Source organism: Vicia villosa, linkage group LG7, assembly GCF_029867415.1.
Source record: "Vicia villosa cultivar HV-30 ecotype Madison, WI linkage group LG7, Vvil1.0, whole genome shotgun sequence".
In the NCBI taxonomy this organism is placed as follows: domain Eukaryota; kingdom Viridiplantae; phylum Streptophyta; class Magnoliopsida; order Fabales; family Fabaceae; genus Vicia; species Vicia villosa.
Genome location: NC_081186.1, coordinates 91,018,489 through 91,042,299, shown reverse-complemented (window position 1 = coordinate 91,042,299; position 23,811 = coordinate 91,018,489). Strand labels below are relative to the sequence as shown.

The 23,811-nt window shown below is 34.1% G+C and overlaps 3 protein-coding genes across 5 annotated transcripts; 2 read left to right on the top strand and 1 right to left on the bottom strand.

Moving 5' to 3' along the window:
• The first annotated feature begins 2,993 nt into the window (after positions 1-2,993).
• Positions 2,994-8,317, top strand: LOC131615788 (uncharacterized). Of its 2 annotated transcripts, none has more exons than XM_058886947.1 (4): positions 2,994-3,444; positions 4,816-4,967; positions 5,466-6,269; positions 6,797-8,317. In XM_058886947.1, exons 1-4 carry the CDS (start codon positions 3,186-3,188, stop codon positions 8,234-8,236), a joined length of 2,655 nt encoding a protein of 884 aa, XP_058742930.1. In that variant the 5' UTR covers positions 2,994-3,185; the 3' UTR covers positions 8,237-8,317. The 2 variants fall into 2 exon arrangements, with proteins under 2 accessions (XP_058742930.1, XP_058742931.1); XM_058886948.1 differs by having other exon boundaries at positions 3,300-4,670.
• A 3,038-nt stretch (positions 8,318-11,355) lies between these two features.
• Positions 11,356-13,758, top strand: LOC131615787 (aspartate carbamoyltransferase 1, chloroplastic-like). 2 transcript variants are annotated; one of them, XM_058886945.1, is made up of 7 exons: positions 11,356-11,478; positions 11,576-11,615; positions 11,844-12,371; positions 12,466-12,605; positions 12,818-12,991; positions 13,078-13,314; positions 13,402-13,758. In XM_058886945.1, exons 3-7 carry the CDS (start codon positions 11,870-11,872, stop codon positions 13,507-13,509), a joined length of 1,161 nt encoding a protein of 386 aa, XP_058742928.1. In that variant the 5' UTR covers positions 11,356-11,478; positions 11,576-11,615; positions 11,844-11,869; the 3' UTR covers positions 13,510-13,758. The 2 variants fall into 2 exon arrangements, with proteins under 2 accessions (XP_058742928.1, XP_058742929.1); XM_058886946.1 differs by lacking the exon at positions 11,576-11,615 and having other exon boundaries at positions 11,359-11,478.
• Positions 13,759-14,314: 556 nt separating this feature from the next.
• LOC131615786 (adenylyltransferase and sulfurtransferase MOCS3-like) lies at positions 14,315-19,560 on the bottom strand. The gene is made up of 11 exons (XM_058886943.1): positions 19,199-19,560; positions 18,466-18,558; positions 18,322-18,377; positions 18,104-18,168; positions 17,915-17,989; positions 17,694-17,772; positions 17,513-17,551; positions 17,285-17,393; positions 16,985-17,103; positions 16,734-16,850; positions 14,315-14,927 (listed from the first exon to the last, which is right to left on the bottom strand). Exons 1-11 carry the CDS (start codon positions 19,434-19,436, stop codon positions 14,553-14,555), a joined length of 1,365 nt encoding a protein of 454 aa, XP_058742926.1. The 5' UTR covers positions 19,437-19,560; the 3' UTR covers positions 14,315-14,552.
• Between the last annotated feature and the right edge of the window lie 4,251 nt (positions 19,561-23,811).

Sequence of the window (23,811 nt, the reverse complement as noted above, 5' to 3'; positions counted from 1 at the left end):
GTTGTTAGTGAAGGTGCAAGAAATGGGGGGTTTGAATTGGGTTGCACCAAATATAATTTTTTTTGCAACTCAAAACAAGATATTAACAAGTGAATAAAAATAGATGAACACAATCATTTTTATCTTGGTTCACTGTTAACGAAGTTACTCCAGTTCACCCGCCAAGGTGATTTTACCTTCTCAATATGGACTTAATCTACTATAGTCAAATTGATTAGAGACAACCACATTGACCGCATCCAATGTCTTCTTCAGACTCTTGACTAGCACCTAGAGTCTCATAGAAACAACCACAATAAGCTTATGATCAACCTTGTTGACAATTCCAACAAGTTCAATTGATCCTTGTCGTGAAACCACTATGACCGTAGCCACAGTCTTTCTCGAGGATTCTAACAAGCACCTAGTCTCCCAAGGAATCTAATCAACCACGTTGATTACAAGTGTGTATTACAAGATGCTTCTAATAAGATGATTACACAATGTTTAAGTACAATAACATAAAAAGATTGATAAGCAAGATATGAACAAAAGCTCCTTGCTAAAAATACAAAACTATACAAAGAATTTCTCTAACAGAGTTTGTGTAGCGCTTTGGTGTAGTTTTGTAGAACTGATTCGTTGATTTCAAATTATTTCAATGGCTTCCTTTATAGAGAAGGATAGATCCGTTGGAGGAAAGAATAAGAAAGCAAAGTACAACTGTAAAGTCCCCAACGATCATGGTGGGAATGATAAATAACAAGTACAAATTAGACTGTCCTTACGCCACCGTATAAAAGTAGAGGTCGCAGTTTACGTTAGTACTTATATACTCACCATCACAGGCAAGTCGTCTTTGATCTTCTAAGTCTTCAGAGGCTTTTGATTGTATGTTAATTGAAGCATGTTGTAGATGATAAGAACTTGAGTCTTCAGAACCTAAGTCTTTGAGTCTTCAGAACATGTTTAGTAGAACATTTGTCTTCATAGTCTTCAGCACTTGGTCTTCAGAAGCGATGTCTTCAAATTTTCATAACTCGTTCAAAAGCATGGGACACAGAAGCAAAGCTTTAGAAGGCCTCCAGAGCTTTCTTTATAAGTCACGACCAGGAGCTCTTCTAATAACATTCCTTTGAACTGTTGCAGAAGTAGCATTCTAGAATCTTGACTTCCATTGTAATACAACACTAGTATTCTTCCAGAGTGTTGAGTTCAGAACCTGATGATGTCACACGCCTTCTTACTAGAGTTTGAACCTGCAAGGCAAAATCTACACACTAGAAAAAAATCGTTAATATATATAATTGATCCTTAAGATAATATGTAAAGTTATCATTAAAACGTAAGACCAGATGCATAACCAATCAGACTAAAAAACATCGTAAAGGGCAATATTACGAATCAGGCGGGTGTGACATGGATGGTCATGAGACTCCCATTCTAACCCATCACGCCTAGGACATGACTCACCCGACCCAAACTTGTGTCCATCAAATGACAACCATATTAACATGTATCAAATTTTTGAAATTTTAATATACTTTAAAATGAATTTTTATTTAATACTTTAAGCACATTTTTGGAAAGTGAGAAAGTTTGTGGGAAGGGGTATGAGGACTAGGTTTAGAGATAGAAAGTTTGAAGGAAAATTTCTTTTCCCACCCTTATACTTTCTTTTAAATCCGTTGTGAAAAATCAAAAATACCCATAATTTTCGAAGATGTATTCCCAGACACACTTATTTCCTACAAAATTGAACGCAAACGAGCGAGTCACCCCTATTATACTTAATTTCATATATGCACATCCTGATAAATCTTTTTTTTATACGAAAATATGGTGTTTTCGGATATGTATATCTGAAAATTTTCCTCTTAGTTTTTTTTTTTTAATTTGGTATTAGGTGTATCGAGATAACTAGACCTAGTATTTATGCATCAAAAATGCAACTGACCTAGGATGTAGACCTTGCGCTGGTCTCCCCTACCCACGTAGGATCCTGACAGTCTTCTATTTTGGGCTTGAGAATCCGGCCCAAAATGGAGACTTTGGCTCAGCTCTGGGGCACTATAAATACCCCATTTCATAAGAGAGTCAAGTATTCTATTGATTCTAACTTCACATTTGTACTCTTTCACTCTTAACCTTACTTGAGCATCAGAGTGTCTTGCAGGTACACCCTTTTTTTTTCATCCACCGCAGAATACCAAGTGTTGCAGGCCACAAAAGATCGTTCTGATCTCGTTAAGATCAGCAACAAATATGTAAATACCAACAATGTTCATATTGAGAAAAACAATTGAAAATAGAAAAAAAATTAAAATAAAACTTTAAAAATACAACTAAAATCAAATAAAGAGTCTACAATTTTTTCGGGATTTTTTTGAAAATTGAAAACAAAAATTGAATCAAATAAAATAGAAAAACAAAGAATTTAGGGGGAGGTGTTGCGTATTTAGGAGTTTGGGACTTTGATCCCTAATTTTTTCTGATGAAATGACACGGTAAAATTTTATTTCACACCCGATTTTTCACAAAATTGAGTTTTTCGCTAGGCCGCGTAAATGGCAGAAATGTAGGAACGTAAGCGTCAAAACGCAAGGATACAATTTCTATGACTCTAGTATTGGTTAAAATCGAAAGAGAGTCCTTGACAACAACACCAATTTCAATGAAAAACGTGTAGCAAATGGTGTCATGAGTGTTTTCGGAGATGTATCTCCAAATTCATCCTGGAAAATTTCTGAGATACATCTCCCAACTAATTTTTAGCTCAATTTACGAAGAATGAGGTGATTTAAAGTGTTTTCAAATATGCATTTCCGAAATTTTTTGAAGATATTTTTGAATTTTTAAAAGTGTGGTTGAAGGAATAAGGGTGGGAAAAGAAATGCCCTAGTTTAAAATTCATTTAGTCAATGGGCCTAAGGCCCAGACTTACCTTTGAATTTGAAACAATAGGCCTGTCCTTACTACTAGGGTATACTACGAGGGACAGGTACAGAATCATCCCAAATTTTCATTTGATTCCTAAGCAAAACTATAGCGACGAAATAACAAATTATACAATCCTTCAATAAATCATCATTTAATTCATACTATGTTCAATTTTGTTTTCTGAGATTTAGGGAGAAAAATACCGTGTGTGAATTCATTCATCAAATCAGATTTTCATTCATCAACCAATCTACGGTCCAGAATCGATGGATCTAGCGGTGGTTGGTCGACACGCGATGCTGTTCGACGACGACGGCATGGCGGCGTTCGTGAATTCACCGGAAGCGCTTGTTGATTGGAACTCTCTCTCAATCGATCGCTACGATGTTCGACATCTCCTCTCTGGTCCCATTCCGCCTCGCCCCAAGCGCCGTCCTCTTCATCCTCCTTCTTCCGTCGAAGCAGACCTTGATCATCAACGTTATCTGGATCTTCCTTCATCTCCTCCTCACGAAGAATCACAAGGTAAATTAACGTAGTTTCTCTTCTAGCTTCTTATTCCTTTCTTTTATATTTTGTTTATTCGCTGTTGTTTTATGCTTAGTTTCTCTTTTATTTAGCGTTGTTTATATTGGATCGAACCTAGCGGTGTTGAGATTGCTTTATGTTTTACTGACGAGAGGAATTGCAATTTTTTGTAAGTGTAAGAGTTGGAACGTTAATTAGTGGATTTAATGGAAGATAGTTTAGTTAATAATTATATAGGAAAATTTTAGCAAAAAATTATGAAACTGTTTGACTGGAATTTTGGTTTCTGATGTCAGTACTACCTAGTGAATAAGGCATTATGGCTTGATTATTATTGTAGTGCTGATTTTTGTTCCGTAGATGGAAAAGTTGAATGTTTTGATGTTTGATGAAAGGATTGCATGAACATATTGTTGTGTGTAGATTAATTTTAGATTTATCCACATGGAGGAGGGGATGTAAACCATGAATTCAAGCTGAGTGGTTGAAATGGAGGAGGATTTAAGGGGTTTTATGTGACGCAACGGTACCACTTGAGCTGAAGGGAAAATTTTATCGGACTGCGGTAAGATTTGCGTATGGTACGAGATAGAATGTTGGACAATTAAGAAGCAACACAAGAATAAAGTTAGTGTAGCATAGATGAGGATTGGATGTGAGGTAAGACCAAACATGATAGGATTAGAAATAAAATAATAGAGTGTTGGGTTAGCACCTATAGTAGAGAAGATGGTGGGAAATAGACTTAGGTGGTTTGAGCATATAAAGAGAAGACTTGTAGATTCTGTGATAAAAAGAGTAGATCTGATAGAGAGAAGTCAAACAATTAGAGGAAGAAGAAGACTTAGAAAGATTATAATAGTAGTTATTAAGATAGATCTTGAGATTAACAATTTGGATAGAAGCATGGTCTTAGGTAGAATATTATGGGGAACGTTGATCCATGTGACCGACCCCACTTGTGTGACAAGTTTTGTTTGTTGTTGTTGTATTGCTATACTGAAGACTTTTGTATTTTTGGAACAATATTGTGTTAATGAATCATGGCTAATTCTCTACTTTTTTTTTTTAAAAACAAGCGAGAATGAAAAGTTTTTTTAATTGGTTCTCATCTTGGTGACACATCACACATGGATATGTTTAGTTTTTTTGTTTGTACAACAACAATCTTTACATTTGCAGGATGCAATCTAATATGCTACGGTTCCTGTGTCAGACTACAAGTAAGGATGTTTTCAACTGGCTTCCTTTTTTGTTGTTTTAGTTTCTTTGGTGTTAGTGCTCTTACTCTTTTAGGTGTATGATATAATTGCAGTTGAGAATTGTATGTGATTCTGATGAAGATGTCTTCTTTCTGTGTTTGTTTAGATAATGATTCAGGTGCAGTGGATTCAGCTGGCTATCGTGCTGTTGCATTTTCATATGAAAATTCTAATGTGTCAACTGAGACAAAGGGCGATGATACTGAGTCTGGTTTTCGTCCCAACTTTCCAGTACCAGAAAGCTTACGTCATAACCTGGTGAGTAATCTGTCTTAGAATATACTCCGATCATGTGATTTTCATATGTTTTAATTGACCCTCTCATTGTTTAACCAATGTGACTAGGTGATAATTGTCTAGGGTACATATGTTATTCTAAGGCTTATGATGTCTAAGTTTCAGATGCTTGGAGCATAAACGAAGTTCTTGTGACTCGAGGTAGCCATTCACAGGCCACCTTTTTTCCTTTTGATATCATGAGAAGGGGCTGTGCAGGTGGGATTAGAATGGTAGAAATTGTTGATTATTTGCCTCTTGAGAGAAAATGGGATGAAACATATCTTCATAAACCTCTATTTCTTGATCTTTAAGATTATTCAAGTATATATGAGGTTGTCTTGTGTCTGTTTAATAAGTTCTTTATGTATATATATTGCCTGGCATGACCCTTTTTCAAAATTAGAGTTATGCTAATGCTAATTTGAAATTCACATTTATTGACAAAAACCATTTTTTGTTTTTGTTTTTGTTTTCCAGCCTCCAAATGAGAAGCTACACCAGATTATTTCAAGGACTGCAATATTTGTCAGCAAGCACGGAAGCCAATCAGAAATCATTCTGAGGGTGAAACAAGGAGATAATCCAACATTTGGGTTCCTGATGCCTGATCATCATCTTCATCCGTATTTTAGGTTTCTGGTTGATCATCAAGAACTTCTGAATGTCGAAACAGTTGATGCAGATTCAGCATTGGACAAGAATAGAAGTCAGGGGCTGGATCAAACAGGTGGTGCATTGTCTTTGCTTGGATCTGTCTATGGATATGGAGAGGATGAGGATGGCACAACAGAAAATGCTAGTGACCTTGAGAGAAACACACATGTGGGAGTTGTTGATGTGAGTACCACTTATGCATCTAAAGGGATAGAACAAGCAGAATCATCCTCAGATGCAACCAAGAAGGATGAAAGCATTTCTAAAACTCAAATACCTTTTAAAGAAAAAATTCCTGTTATAAAGCGGAATCAGTTTATCACTAATGTTAAGACAGTAACTTCAGGAAAGACAAAAACAGGAGATATCCTGGATTCAGGGTCCAATGCTGCAAATAAATCACAGACTTCTGTGCCCAGTACAGCTAAGATTGAACTGCCTGTTGTTGAACCTCCATCTGACATAAAAATTGTTATTGAGAGGATCGTTGAGTTCATCTTAAAAAATGGCAGGCCATTTGAGACTGTTCTTGCTGAACAGGATCGTGCTCATGGAAGGTTCCCATTTCTTCTGCCTTCCAATCAGTATCATACTTACTATCTGAAAGTTCTTCAAACTGCTGAAGAGGTGTGTTTCTAATAATCATTAAAATTTCCCCTTGCAATTCATTTGTTTCTGTGATTGAAATCATGCCCTGAGAAATGAGAAATTAGTTGCAGTTTACTGCCTTATAGAACATGATTCAAGAACACTGATTTAATAATTTACACATTAGGCTTTCCCTCTAATTATGTTGGTTATTCTTGTTTGTAATTATTTCATGTTCGTATTATGTGGACGAAATGCATGCTTTTGTATAATTCATTCAATAGTTCACAAATTTCACAGTATACAAAATATTTTGTTTGGCCACGCAGTACATAATTGTGACAACTTATGTGTATTCAAAGCAATAATGGTTACTTCTATTCATCTTTGCTTTATAAAATATTCCTTTTGGCTAAGTTTAAATATTTGGAGTTATTTTATTTGGGTTCAGGAAGATTTTTTGTGTGATTAGTTCATCTTAGGAATTTTGGGTAGACTTTCATTTGATTAATTTTAAGGTTTGTTAAATTTGATTTCGATCTGACCATCTTTTCAATTGCTCTCAGTCTAAATTACCAGGTAAGGGCTACCAGAAGTACAATCCAGCTGGTCGTGCAAGAGATAATAACTCTGCTGCATATGAAGAAAATGACAATAAATTCAAGATGAATATTGGCAATTTAAAGAAGGATGGTCAAGAGCCAACTCCCAAAGACAGCCAATCTCAAACTACAGTTAACATCCATGCGGCGGCAGCCGCTGCTATTCTTCAGGCAGCTACCAGGGGCATTAAAAGGCCCAATTTAGAAATTTTTAGTAAGACGTCAAGTGGTAATGGTCAAGGCCTTGGAAGTGATGGTAGGAATTTGTCCAGCTCTGGGAGTTTGCCGTCATCTCAACTGCAGGGTTTTGTTCCACATTGCAATCTGAACGCAGAGGCTAGTGCTTCTGTTCCAGTTGCCAAGGCTATTGCAGAAAAAGTGGCTATTGCAGCAGCAGGCGAGGCAGACTCCTCTGAAGCACATATGACTAAAGAGCAAAAGCTTAAAGCAGAGAGATTGAAACGAGCCAAGATGTTTGCAGCTATGATAAAAAGTGGAGCTGGAGCACTTAAAAGTGAACTGCCAAGAGCTTTATCTGTTGAGCCACCAGGCTCTGGGCTCTCAGGTTCGGATGCTGAGATTGGAAATCTTTTGATTAAAGAAAGGGAAGGAAGTTCTGTTCCGTTCAATGCTGATAACTCAGATAAAAGTCATAAGTCTGAAGAAAAGCTTTCTGATGATAATTCAGATGGAAGTCACAAGTCTGACGAAAAAGTTGCTGTTGATGATAATATTGAAAGGCGATCAAAAAGAAAATACCGTTCAAGGACCAGTAGACTTGAAGAGGAAGAAGAGGAAGAGGAAGAGGAAGAAGAAAATAAAGAAGATATAAGGGATCAGAAACGGTCCAGAAAAAAGCATCGATCACATCGATCTTCACACAGAAGTCGGGATAGAGATTCAGACAGAGACAGGGACAAAATCAGGCGGAAGCACAAGAGAAGAGATTCAGACAGAGATAGGGACAGGATCAGGAGTAAGCATGATAGCTCTTCAGATGATGAGCATCAACACTCAAGGCATCATCGCAAATACAATAGCTCCTCTGATGAAAAGTACGGCTCTCCTAGGCGACATCGTGGAGAGAATGACTTGTCAGACCGGGAGCGTAGACATTCGCGTAAACATTATAGTTCATCTGAGGATGAGCATATACACCGACACCGAAGCAGAAAGACAAAGCATAAGAGTAGGAGGTCTCATGCTGAAAGAGAGGCTGAGTTGGAGGAGGGGGAGATAGTGAAATCAGACAAGTCGCAAGTAAGCGAACTTGGGCGAGTTAGCAGGGAGGCTTCTGCTGAATTATATAAGCCTACAAAAGCACCATCTCAATCACCTGAAGTAACTAATGTTTCTGATGAACTTAGAGCCAAAATTAGAGCCATGTTGATGGAAAATTTGTGAAACCACATTTGGGCTCATAATGTATTATTGTTAATCTTCGTTAAGTTGTTGATTATTTATCTAGTCTTTTGTTTCATCTTACCTAATACATTGCGTATCAATCAATATAATTTTATTACTAAGTAGATTTTGTCTAAGTTAATTAAGAAGATACTACTGACCAGGATTTTGCGCATCATTTACAAACTCTAATAAACACTTTCTTCCGCATAAATTTATCGACAAAGTAACAGTAGAAAGAAGTGTGCTTTAAGATTATCAACAAAGTAAGAGTAGAAGTGTGCTAATGAAAAGAATCTAACCACCAGCCAGAAAATTATTTTCTAATGACTTTGACATATTTTATTCACATAAGTGAATTTATATGTTCTTATTTTGATACATTCCTTTTCAATAAATGCTTCTTTGAGGACACACATCCGAAAAATTAACATGCTACCCTCCAAATTAGACATGCCACATCTCTATATTTTGTTATTCTAAAATTACCCTTGAACAAATTAGTGGAGGGTAAATAATGAATTTTTCTGTAAAATTTTTAAAACTTTCATTTTACAAAAAAAAAAAAAAATTTCACTACCATAAATTTCAAATTTCATACCAGAAATTTTAAATTTTGGTAGTATAAATTCTTTTTTTTGCCAAAAAATATCAGAAATTTAAAAAAAATCGGTAATTTTTTCAAAATTTATGATAAAAACTCATGGAAAATTCTGAAAAACCAGTATTTTTCGAAATCTCGGATAAAAACGCATATTATGTATAAATCTCCGTATAACAAAATGATCCGGGGAAGATTCATTGCAACAATAAAACTATTAGACATAAAATAAAACAAAGTAGTGCTAATAGTATTATTTTGTTGTCGAAATTTGTTTATTTTTTAATTTTAAATATTTATTTATCATTTTTTTATATATTAATATTTCTTAAATTCATTATGAAGTGGGGTAAATAGAGTGACTTCATTAAAAAATTAAAATTGAAATTAATCTCTCAATTTATATCATTTAGCTTATTTAAAGTTTAATTTTTTGTTTTTAGCAATACAAATTTAAATATATTTAAAACATCATATTAGATGATAAATTAAAAAATATATAATAAAATATTCAATAATACTAATTTAATTTTAATATACCGTTGTTATAAATAATGTTAATTTACACACAAATCAAACACAGCACATCATATTTGTTATGATTGATTGAAAACTTAATGTTTCTTAAGATTTAACAAATATGATTGATTGAAAATACAAAATGTTTATTTCTAAATGTTGTCTATAAACTAAGAGTTTAAAGGTATGACTCTGTAAATTAACTAAACATATACAACTAATCAAAATTTTATTCTTACACGTGTCATGTTATATTAGTTTTTTAAAATTAAAATTATGTTACCTTGGAATTAACTAAACATATATGTAGTTGACTACTTGCTACTAAGGTAACAGCGGCAACTTTTCGTGCAACAATGGATTTGGTTACCTCGGAATTTATGTTGAAGATGCAATTTGATAATCTAATGATCTCGAAGAAATGATACTGAAGTTGTGTTAAGTCAAATTGAAATATAATAGATCTTCGCATTTCGATTACAATTAATTACACCGGTGATCATAAAGAGTTACGAATTACGAAATTCGAATAACAAATATGAGTTTATGGAAATCGTAGGAATCACTAGTTGATTCCCATAGACTACGATATTGTTCCATCTTGGAACCAGAAATGAGAAGTTTGAATGGAGGTGATAGTGGATCGTAGCCTCCGATGCAGTTGAGTGGGGGTACCTACAAAGTTAGCACTCCAAGCCCAAGTTAATATATGAAGAAGAAGAGTGAAATGAAATTCTTTGAAACTTGTTACCTTGATTTAGAGCCTACTCTATATATATAGAGAGGGGAAAATAACAAACTAGCCATTTGCTCGTCGTTATTTACGGATGACCGTTGGATGTGTTTTATGCTTGAAATCTCTTGGAATCGTAAAAGTAATTGTCTTCACTGACTAGGAAGATTATTGGTGGAACGAATCCTTTATTAGCTTGTGGAACGGATCTTTTTGATCGGCCCAGAACACTATTACTATCATGCCATGCCTCGTTACTAGTGCAAATACTTCATAATAATCAACTTTGTACTTTTGAGTGTACTTTTTATCTATTTGACGAGCCTTGACTGAACTTCATTTATCAATCTTTGTGTTTTACTATTCCATATTTATTGCTTTTCACTAATTTGGATTTGGAGAAATTCGACGAAGTTTCCTAACAATTGGATCCTTTATGACACCATATAACAATACGAGATTCAAAAGTGGTGCATGAGAGAACATGGAAATATTATTCGGAAATATCTCAAATCTTATGAAATATAGTGGGGTTAATGATGAATCCAATAAAGAAGAAGAAAGAAATAGAGAAGAAGAATGAGACAATGATGAGAAAGAAAATTACACGGAATCAAATTTTAACTGAAATGGATTGAAAGGTCATAGTTGTTCAATAAAATTTTATATACCTTCCATTCATTTACTTCTTTTGATTTATGTTTCATGCCGGCCAAAGTCTCAATTACACTAGGCACATTTATCTAACCTACTCCATCGAGTCCAAGGTGTACCTGAAAATCCTTTACAAAGGATTTTCAGGTACACAATCTCTAATTCTCACTTCCACTATTACTATCTTTAACCCTAAACTAACTTGGGTGTTGAGTGATAACCATGCAATTGCCACATTCTCTGATCCTTCATATCAGAGAATAACGACGCCGATTCAAAATCAACATCCCTGGTTCAAGGAGCACAATAGTTGCAACATTCGATATGCGGTGATGGCGTCTAACCTAGCCATGTCTATTTCAATAATCTCCTTCACATGTTTTTTGTTCAATCAATAAAAACTCGAAATATTTTATTAAGTAATTTAAGAAAGAAAAAGTTAAAATAAATGTCATTTGGAAATGAGGGGTATATGTATAGAATAACATGTATATTTGTCACATGAAAATGTCCTTTAGAAGATAAGCCCAACCCGACCCGACCCGGCCCAAAAGTAATGTAAGAAACAGATTGGGCTACACAAATTTTTTTGCCCCATTAAGTAAACAAAGGTTTTAGTTTCGACAAAGCCGTCTTCTCTTGACGCATCTCTCTATATTCACAGACAGACAAACACAGTGGAATCTTTGTTTTCAAGCCGTTGCTTTCGCGTGTCTTCAAAATACAACATTCGCGGTACACTTTTTATTCCTCCCATTTCATCATAATATCTCTGTTTTATTCATCAAATTCATTCTATTATCTTCAATAACTTGTTGTGTTTTCACTCTAGATTCTGTTGCCGTCTCTTTCTAATCCGTATTAGATTTCAGGTGATTCTTCTTTTGTCTCTTTTTGAACCGTGTTTGGATTCATGTGATTTTTTGTTGTATTAAAAAAGTATATCATGTTACTTTCATACTCATACCCTTTTGCTTTTGAGTATTAAATTCATTGTTTTTGGTATGCTTCTATGTAAGTTGTAATTTATAAATGATGTTGTAATAGTTCATAGCAAACATTACATGACTTTGTTCTGTGTTTTGTTTTGTGTTTTGTAGCTGATTATTGTATAGAACAAAACACAATGACAGTTGCTTCTATGTTATTCTCATGCTCTATGCATGTGGGAGTTTCTAACCCAAAGATGACTTCAAAAGCCTCTGCTTGTTGTTTACTGAACCGGCCGTGGACGTCGAGTCGTTCGATGTCAATTTCATCAAGTGGGCAGGTTGGAGTTTCGGAAAAATCGAAACTTTTGTGTCGGGCTGGTGCACTTCAAGTTGAGAGTGCACCTTTGTTTTCTGTTGGGCAAAAGTTTCAACTTGATGATGTGATTGAAGCTCAACAGTTTGATAGAGAAACTCTCGGGGCTATATTTGAAGTTGCTCGGAGTATGGAGAATATTAGGGGTAACTCGCCGGGTAGTCAGATGCTTAAGGGTTACCTCATGGCGACGTTGTTTTATGAGCCTTCTACTAGAACTAGGCTTTCGTTTGAGTCTGCTATGAAAAGATTAGGTGGTGATGTTCTCACAACTGAAAATGCTAGGGAGTTTTCGTCTGCGGCTAAAGGAGAGACGCTTGAAGGTGCGTATGCCGTTTTATATGACAAAAAACAAAGTTCATTTGTGGATTCATTTCAGTTTTTTTATGTTTTTTCATACGAATTTTCTTATTGCAGATACTATAAGAACAGTTGAAGGTTACTCTGATATAATTGTATTGCGCCACTTTGAAAGTGGTGCAGCGAGAAGAGCTGCAGCAACCGCTAACATTCCAGTTATCAATGCTGGGGATGGCCCAGGACAGCATCCCAGCCAGGTTTGAATGAATTTTCCATCATACAGCAAAGTCGTCTTAAGTTTTTGGAGACCCTATGTATGTTAGTCACGGTTCAACCATGACAAAATAATTAGAGACCCTATTTAACCAATTAAGATAGAAACATATTAGGATGATACATTTCTATCTCTTAAAAAGCAAATGAATGGTACTATTATGCTCAAACTCTCGCTTTCTTTCAAACTTCTCAGGCATTGTTAGACGTTTATACCATTGAAAGAGAGATAGGAAAACTGGATGGAATTAAAGTTGGGCTTGTCGGAGACCTTGCTAATGGAAGGACAGTTCGCTCACTTGCATACTTACTTGCCAAGTACCGTGACGTTAAATTATATTTTGTATCTCCTAACGTGGTTAAAATGAAGGTAATTGTTTCACTGCAAATGCTTAGTTATGATATCATGAACACGATACACGACATGCTGCTGAGCTATGGAGTTTTCTTTTACAGGATGACATAAAAGAGTATCTGACATCAAAAGGAGTGGAGTGGGAAGAAAGTTCCGATTTGATGGAAGTGGCTTCTAAATGTGACGTGGTTTATCAAACTCGCATTCAGAAGGAAAGATTTGGAGAGAAACTTAACCTTTACGAAGAAGCAAGAGGAAAGTATATCGTGAATCAAGATGTTCTAAAGGTGATGCAAAATCATGCTGTTGTAATGCACCCTCTTCCAAAACTCGACGAAGTAAGTACACAATACAACCATGTCGTATGATATTTTTACGTTCAAATTCATTATATAACCTAATTTGGTCTATTTTATTTGATGCAGATCGAAGCTGATGTCGATAATGATCCTAGAGCCGCTTATTTTAGGCAGGCAAAGAATGGTTTATACATTAGGATGGCTCTGTTAAAGGTTTTGCTTCTTGGTTGGTGAAAGATGCATTCACTTTCCAAGTGATCAAGATGATAAATTGTCTCAGTTGTTATCTTTGTTGACTTGTTTTCGTCTCCTGTGTTGGTATGAGAGTCTCACATATAAAGTGAGAAAGAGAGGGAAAAATAATTTTTAGACATTAGTATTAACTTTTGATATGCAAGTTTTTCTATTTACCATAGTGCAGCATGACCAAAGTATACTATTAAGAAAAATTAAAAGGTAAATATATTTAGTCCTTATAAGACATTCTCTTGTGAAGATTAGTGCTGATAAATATTCGGTTGATGTTAAGTATCCAATTTAGTAATTTTTCGAGGCTAAACAAAAGTTACTAAAATCACTAAACATTGAAATGTTAGTTCTTTTACTGCATAATAAGGCGATACAACATCGGCAACAATAACAGTAAAATCCATGCAAGTTGAATTGTAGAGTAAAATCCATGCAAGTTGAATTGTAGAGTCAATAAGAATAATAGTTTTATTGTTGGTGGTAACTGAGTTTATGTAGGGTGGTTTAGAAGCTAGTGAGAAACCAGAATGAATCAAAGCAAAGGAAATACAGTATTATATCATTTCATTGGGATCAAAGCAAAGGAATTAGTGACAATGTATTCTCTCAATGTCTATGCTATTTACTTCGAAAATTTTAGGTTAACTCCCATGTTTGTTTTAACGCTTCTGAATGGTATGTTCCTAAAGTGTTTTTTGAGACAAGGTGTCTGGATGAATCCTTTCGAACCAGATCGATGTGAAGTTTTAGGAAGTCCCTAAAAAAGGAATAGGATGAATTGAAAATTTTCTAAAAACAGAATACCCCATCAAAAAAAGACTAGGTAGAAAGGATAAAGATTAAGTTGTAGTGTAAACCAATCCATTACAAGGAAAATAAGGTGAAAAATGTTCTAATCAATGCAAAAGTTTCTCAAAGGATTCTAAAAATAAGGTGAAAAATACAAGGAAAATGAATACAGCACCCCTAAAAATATATATAATAATCAAGTTAGAAGTATAAAACTTGATCAAAATTTAACTACATAGCTAATAAGTGGGGAAGTTAGGATCAACATTTTTAGCCCAAGCCTCCAAACCTCCAACAATATCCTTAGCAGAAGCAAACCCCATTTTGTGAAGATATTGAACAGCCCTTTGAGAATCATTTCCTCTTCTGCATACAACATACAATTCCGGACTTTTTTCATCTTCATCTTTCTTCAAAATTGATGATATTTCAGGCAACTTAAACTCTATATCTGCGTATGGAATGTTGACGGAATTTGGAAGAGACACAATCTTGAAATGGTGAGCCGGTCTAACATCGACAAGAACGTGTGGTTCCTTGTTGAGAAGGATTTCGTTGTACTCCTTGCTGCTGATTCTTGACTCACTAGAAAGTAGATTTAACTTCAATGGAGCCTGCATTTGCATGGAAAAAGAATGCGTTAATGATATGAAAAATATTCAGTTTAATAGAGATATGCACCCTACCACAAGTGTTGATTAGTTTTATAATGATATTCAATGAGAACTCAACGTATTGAGTTTTCGTTAGATGTCGGTGTAAAGCTAATTTTTGTATTAGTGTATGTGTATGTCTTGGCTAGCAGGTTATAACTTTCATTGATAGCAGTAATGAAGTCAAGCACGAGATCTTAAAGTAGGATCCGGCGGCTGGTGAAAGATCATAAAACTAAAATCGTAGCGCACGGCACGTAAGATCCTACCGAAGGGAAAAGCCTGACCTAATTAGACAGACCCAACACAAAAAATACAGCATGTTTTTGTTTTACAATCTTGCTTCAAAGATCTTGATCTTGACCACGCCGACGATGAAAACGATCTTGCTGTGATCATATCGCGCTTTGGCAGTCATGGCATGTAAAATCCTACGATCCAGCACTCAATCTTCATTATACTGAATAGCAGTGTTGTTAAATGGCAGCATTGCAGTGCTTTAGTGTAGAGAAATTTTAACAAATTCTTATTGTTCCTCAATACGCTATTTAGTACAAAACCACTAGGCGGAATTGGAACAAACTACTATTTTCTGCGATCCGAATTGGCAATGCCGCTTGATACCAAAACTAACTTCTAGGGTGTGTTTGTTTTAGAAGAAATAGGGGAGAGAGAAGTTGGTGAGAGAGAAGTTGAAGAGAGATTAACACTTCTCTTGTTTGGTTTGGAAAGAACTTGAAGAGAGAGGCTAATTTAATGTGGGCCCCACCATTTTTTCATTTCTTCCCAAAACTGAAGAGAAAGAGAAAGGCGAGGCTTTTTACTTGTGAGTTTTCTATTTTACCCTTGTTATTATTATCCATTCAATTTATGCCAATTATTCCAGCACAATGAATTATTTATGCCATATTTCTTGAATGCAAAGCTTATTTTTTCTATTTTAATGTCTCAAGCCATTTTACTTGTTTTTTTCAACTCTCTAATTTAATTAATTTAACAAATAAATTATAATAAACAAATTATATGATTAATATTTTTTGAAAAAAATGTGATGAGAATGACTTTTTTAAGATAAGGACTATATTGTCAATTTCTTAAATCATTATCATTCTCTCTTTCCTATTTCTCTTCTTTCTCTCTTATACCAAACATTATATCAAATTCACTCTATTTCTCATCTCTTTCTCTCTTTCCACACTCTTTCTCACCTCTTTCTCTCTTCTATACTTCTCCTCGCATCCAAACAGACAGCTAATATTTGGTTAGCAAAAGTCATTTCAATTGGGTCAACCTGATGTCAACCCTAATAAGAAGGATTGTTTGGGCCAATTAGTGAGGTGTAAGTTCTTATTCGAAGCTTCAAACATCTTAGGACTTAGAACCATTGATATGTGACCACCACTTGAAAATGGCATACAGAAATCGTAGCAACTCAAAAATCAAATGCAGGAAGACATTTTGTAGTCTTTTGAGGAATTTATTTTACCTCCAATATAGAAAATGCAAAATAAAAAACAACTAAATGTAAACAACTACGTCTGAATGCAGAGGATTCTATGAATCATGGACACCGGAAACACGACACCGACACTGACAAGTCGACACCGGTAATAATTTGAAAAAATGAAAAAATTAAACGGAATCACAAGTGTCGATTTCAGTTTCGGAGACCGACACTAACACAGACACACCTTTTCTCAAAGGTGTCGGTGCTACAGAGAGGGGATTTGCTTTGAAAACTCAAGGCAATAGTAAAAGAAACCATACCTCAGACAAGGGAGTTTGAGTGAACTTCTCATAATCAAATTCTCGAAAGTACTGCTGATTCATTATTGCATTTTCTCCACAAGCTTCACATTGTGGAGACCTTCCTCTGATTTTAACCTGTGCAATAAGATTATATAAGCTCTTACCATAGACATTAGATCTTAATCCATAATTTTAATATTTCTTTCTCATAATGCATCCTTCAAAAACAAGCATTCCATTACTATCATTGATAAAAGCTATGAACATACAATACGGATCCGTGCAGCCAATGCATCAAAGAGAAGCATCCTTCCAGAGAGTGGCTCACCAACAGAAGCCGCAATCTTAATTGCCTCAAGTGCTTGGAGACAACCAATTATACCGGGAACTGAAATTCAGATCAAATTGAAATAGCAATGTAAGTTGAAACATGAATGATAAGTATTTAAAAGGATAAACGCGGATGATAAAAACTCTGCATTTAGTAATCAGAGCTTGGCTTAAAGAAACTTGTACAAGAATTAAACAATCAGATAATTTTTTTGGTATTGCCAAAGAAGAGAGCATACCTACTCCTAGTACTCCACCATCAGCACAACTTTGGCATGCTGCTCTAGGTGGTGGAGTTGGAAAGAGGCATCGAAAGCAAGGACCACCATTGTGATTGTAGATAGTAAGCTGTATCATACGTTTTTGCCATGAGTATACCTCGAATTAATACGATATAATAAAGCAACTAAGAGTACAAGTTTCTCCGTGAACTTAAATGGTAGAATAAAAAATAATTAGATGTATACCTGTCCTTCCAATCCCACAGCCGCACCTGATACAAGGGGCTGCACGTGTACAACGAAAGCAATTAAAAAAAAAGTTTCAATAGAAGTAACTTATGTTGTACTTGTGCAAATTCAAGATAGGAAATATGATTTATAGGAAAATAAATTTGGGGGGAAGAGACCGATCTACATTAAGATGTACCTTTCCTAGTACGACGCAGCAGTCACTGATCAAATACCGGGTGGGAGCATTATCTGTTGCATCCACTATTATATCGTATCTAGCAAATTCAAGATAATAAAAGATATCACGCCACGCGGATTCAGCGGTAATATTCAAAGGGAAATGAAAAAAGTAAGCATAAAAGAAAACAGGTCTCAAGAAAAAAGAAAGATCGGTCTTATTATAGAAAGGAAACGTACTTGCTGAAAATTTCCAAAGCATTGGAATTCTTCAAAGCTTCTTCATGTTCCACGACTTCAATAGACGAGTTGATCCTAAATATTAATAAAAACTTAGTTCCATGTTCCAACAATTGTGATACAAAGTTGTACAAACATTTGACCGGAAATCAACATGAATTGTAGGTAAGATTAAAGAGAGAAACATACGAGCGACATGCAGCAGCGGCGGATTTCACTTTTGGCTGACCAATATATGCTTCCGTGTGTATAATCTAAAAACATCACGAATGAGTTGAACTGAATAAGATGCATGTTCAGAATAACTTGTACTCGGAAAAATGCAAACACCGCCATACAACACACGTGAACAATGCACAAACTACAAGTTGCACAGGCCATGTCACAATTTTGGAAAAAAACATTACCTGTCTATGCATATTATTCAACTCAACCTTGTCATGATCAAGAACACCTAGTTTACCTGAGTAAAATTTTCAAAATGTAAGCTTTAACAAGCTTATAGATTATAAAATAAGGCAAAAATCTTTAGAAAAAGTGTCATATTTTACCAACGCCAGAAGCTGCAAAATATAACAATGCAGAAGCACCAAGCCCTCCAGCTCCCACAACTAAAATTGACGACTTCAACAAATTCGCTTGTCCTGTGCAACAAAAGAATGAAAAACAGTGTCATTCAAAAATGTGTGTGTGCTCAAGGAGCTATAATGAAGAAGATAAAACAATTTTCAAAGCTTATGAATTAGCAAAACTTAAATACTTCTAATCTCTATAAAGCAATTGCAATCCAAAATCAATTACGATATTCCAAGCTCTGTTTGAATTGATTCACTTGAATTTATTTAATGACATCTGCGGTGACAAAAACTAATTTTGAATAAACTAATTCAGTCGAATTGATGTTACCTAAAAGTGAATCGAATCTAAAGTGATTTATGTTTGCATACATTATTGAATAGGTGTGGTGAGCCCGATCAGTAAATATCAGAGTAAAAAATCACATTTAGACTCAAAAACTACAAATCATAACTTTATTAGAGTCAATTCTGCATGCATAATCAATTCTACATTTAGAAAACCAAACACATCAAAATCAATTCTACACCTCTTAGCTTATTTTCATAGAACAACTAAAGAAAACAACTTATACCTTAACTTTATTTAATATTTTGCTATATAACAACAAAATAACTTATTTAAAAGCACTTCCACAATAAGTGCTTAATTAAGTTGCTTAACTAAACAGAACCCAAGTAAAGATAATGAGTACCCTTAGATTTGTACCTTGAACACCAAAGGAAGGAAGAACAAGGTGGCGACTGTATCTATGAATCATGTGAGGCTCTAATCCATTAGTAGGGTACCGTACAGAGCCATTGGATGATGATGATGATGATGCAGCGGCGCCGTTTTGGAGATTAATTTCCTTCAATTGAGCTTCGAGAAGTGAAATTTTGTGGTCGATTTTGGACTTTTCTTCCTTGAGAGATTCGAGTTGTTGGAGAATCTCTGAAGACGACATTGATTCGGTTTTAGGGTTGAGTTGAGTTTGGAGAATGTAAAGAAACGAGTATTATTGACTTTGTTTCAACACGATGTAGAAGAAATGCAGGGTTTGGTTTTTTGGTCTAATGGTGTTACTGTTTGTTGCGGGAAACAAAATGTCCTTTTTCTTTTTTCTTTTTTCTTTTTTAATTTATTTTTGTGATTATGGATCAGTTTGTTTCAGCTTTAAAAAAATGGATTTTTTCATTGTATTTTTTAGAATAGATTTTTTAAAACCGTTTTTTAAAATATTACAAGATTTTTTATATTCGTTTTTTCTAAAATGAAACACTTAATTTGACATTCTATAACATAAACATACATAATTGAAAACCAAAACTTAGTCAAAATCATAATTTTTTCAAAAAGTTGTATTTCAAAAATGATTTTTATGAAAATCTATTTGAAATAGCTTCAAAATTAAGTGATTTTTTGAAATTTTGATATCCAAATTTTTTCCCCATAAATAGATGAAATACCTAAAATCACATTTTAAGAATAACTATTCAAACAAAATTTTCATTTGAAGCTTTTATAAAAAATTTCTTTGTAAAATTTTTTTTCACAAAATTTTGTAACACTATAAAAATCATTTTTAAAAAAAACCAAAACAAACGGGCCCTATATTTTCAGCTATATTTTTTGGTGATTTTTTTTTAACCTATTTGATTTCTTTATCTATTACTAATTTACTATAACTATTTACAATAAAAAATATATATAAAATAAGTTTGCAACTACAAATTCAAGAACTCATATGTGTTGATATTTAGTTATTATTTTTAAGTTTCAAAAGGGGAGAATAACGACTTGCGGACTGTTGACCTAATCTCTTCTTCTTGATTTTCATCTTTAATAAAAACCATTTTTCATTCTCTTCCATGAAGTCATTTCTAATGTGTCTGACATTCCTCTAAGCCAGCTTCTTATCCCTTGTGTAAAGGGAGATAGAATTTCCATATTCATCCCTAAAGAAGAATACATTATGGGTTTGGAGTCCTGTAAGCATAATCTTCATGGACGCATCATTTGGCTGATGGGTACAACTCCCTTAACTGTGGTAGGTTTAAGAGCAAAACTTGTAACCCTCTGGAGTTCAATCGGTAAGTGGGGAGTTCAATGTCTGCAGAGTCTGTTCAGCAAGCTCATTGAATCTGAGTCCAGGTGTCTTGAAGTTTTTCCCTTGGGGAAAAGATTTCAACCCCGCAATTATTGGAAAAACTTCTACCCAGGTTTAGATTCGTATTCATGGGCTCTCTCGTGAATATTGGAGGTCCAAAATTATATTTGCAATTGCAAGTAGTATAGGTATTCCTATTTGTATAAATTCCTCTTCAAACAAGTCCCCTTTTGATAGGCCTTATGGTCACTTTATTAGAGTATTAGTAAACATTGACTTTGCTAAAGATCTTACTTTCAATTTTCTATTGGAAAGAGTAAGATTTGCTTTTTCGTTGAAATTGAATTATGAGAGAATATCTGAATTTTGTTCTGCTAGTCACTGCATTGGGCATTTTATTAGTAATTTGTAAATGAAGAACTGGTCTAATGGTATGAAAGGAAAACCTCCAAATTTAAAACCTAATTATACCAAAACTTATGTTCCTGTTAAAGAGAGGAAAAAACAAGATGAAACCTTTGAAACTGCCCTTGTCCAGAATTTGGAGCCCTTAAAAGGTATTATGCATTTGCCTTCACAAAAAGCATACTCTTCATAAGGGTGGAGAAACTAGTGGAGTGAATAAAGAATTGGAGGTTCAGGACTAATTGTAGAATAATGTTGAACCTAATTTTTATCATGAGGAAGAGATTAACATAGATAAAGCTCATAATTTTGAGATTCACCTGAGAGTTCAAAGCAAGAGTGGGAATTCAAGTGATCACAAAAGCTCAGAAGTCTGAATTGTGGATGTTACTAAAGTTAATGATGATACTTAAGAATTTAATACAGACATACAGAAGGAAAACACTAGATTTTTGCATAACTCATGGGCAAACTTGCCAAATTCAAACTAGCATTAACAAAATCTAGAAAGAAAAAGCTAAGACAAAATTCCAAGTCCAAAACCACCTACCTAACCAGATCTCAATCTCGTGCCCAAAAACAATCATCATGAAATGCATTTTTTTGAAATGCACGAGGTTTGGCCAATGTTTCCACAAAATTGGTCCTTAAAAACATTCTTAGAACTCATAAAACTGACTTTTGTTTCCTAGTTGAACCTTGGACGAATTTGAAATTTTTTTCCTCCTAACTTCCTCAACTCTCTTAACCTTAAAATGTTTGCAACCAACACCAGGCACCCCAAACTTTCTAATATATGGTGCATTTGTTCCATTCAGCACAATCCTCAAATTCTTTGCTCTTTTGATCAATTTAATTCTTTTACTGTAGAGGAAGATTAAACTTTGTTAGGTATAACAGCCATTTATGTTTCAACTTGCCATGTCCATAAAAGAGGTCTTTGGAATGATTTATCTAACCTTCACTAAAATCACTTTATCCTTTGGTGCTTTGTTGGATACTTTAATGCCATATTAGGAGCTCATGAACACTCATGATCTCACTCCCCCTTTAGGGGTTCTATTTTTAATTTTCAGTCCTGGTTTAATTTAAATTGCATGGTAGATATCCCTATTAGTGGTGCTTTCTTCACATGGTCCAATGGTAGAACATTGTAATGCTTTTGTTGAGAAAAGGCTTGATAGAGTTTTATATAATCAAAATTGGGTTAATGTTTGTAATTCTTCATCCTGTACCACCCTCCCTAAATCCATATTTGACCATTATCCTATTCTTATGGAAGTTTCTTTCTTTTATAACGCCTAGAGTGCAGACCCTTTTCAGTTTAGGACTCTCTACATACAAATTTCTAGAGATCTTCTAATCTCCTTTGATAACTCTTACTCGCCCATTAGAGAGCAGGTACTTCATGCATAAATACAAAATAGACAAGGCGGCGACCAACTGGTTAAAAGTTGACCGTCCATTAGTTATATAGCAGGAAGGGGGAACATCAATAATCAAATACTTGACCTTTATTTCTTTGGCATGGTCTTGCTCTCTGAAAGTGATCTTTAAAGTGACGTATCTCTTTACTTGTACTTGTTCAATCAAAGAACACAAACATCGAACCTTTGAAGGGTTTTAAGTCCTCTGAGTTGAGGCGGAGTCTTTCAAATGCCTCCTAATACAAAATTCTCTCTTTTCTCTATTTCTTTATTTTTCTCTATATTTTTCTCTCTTTTCTCTCATTTTTCTCTCTTTACTTACACTATTTTTCTCCCATTTTCTATTTTTTCTCTATATTTCTTTCTTCTTCAAATTCCATCCCTATTATTTCTAATAGTTCTAAATTATAAAATGAATTTTAAATAATCATGTTAATAATAATGATAATAATAATAATAACAAAATCATAAAAATACTATAAAATTGAAATAGTGATAATAATAATAATAATATTAATAATAATAATAATAATAATAATAATAACAATAGTAATGACATTAATAATAATAATAATAATAATGATGATGACATTATTACTATTACCAATGAAAATAATAATGATAAAATCTTAAAAATATAAAAGATTGAAATAACAATAATAATAGTAATATTTTAATTATTTTTGCGGTGTTACCAAAAAACATGGGTAGTGTATTTTGTGGGAGACGCACAATAGACGTTATTTCGATTTGCTCAAAGTGTTCATTGAAAAGGAAGAAAATCTAAGAGTTTCTTATTTCAAGTTTTATCTTTTAGAACAAGAGATTAATAAGTTGATATTTCAAGTTTAGAATAATGATGGTCATAATGATGTTGTGACCAAAAAAATAGAGCTTAAAAAGAGTATGAGTTGCATGAACAAAACGAGCTTTTGGGAGAAGATACTTTTAAGTTGTATATTCAAATTTTAAAAAGTGAGAAACAACTTGGTAATGTGTAGGGAGAATTAAATTAGAAAAAGGGTCAGTTTGATAAAGTGCACGGAGAATTGTAGCTAAAATAAGAGGTGTTGAATAAACAAAAGGAAATTTCAAAAGAAGATATTTTCAAGTTGAATGTCAAATTAAAGAAAGTGAGAAGTTGCTTCATAATGTGTGGGAAAAAATAAATTTGAAAATAGTGCAGTTGCAAAAATAAATTGTGGATTTAGATATTCATATTCTAGGAATTGTCAACAAGATTACAAATTTGACTGAGCAACTTGAAGCCACTCATAAAAAGGACAAGATTTAAAGGATGAAATTAGAATTTTAAGGACCATAGAAGTAAGTCATCTATGACTCATCAGTTGCAAATTTGCAATGTCAAAAAAGAGGGTAATTAAAACATGAATGTCAGT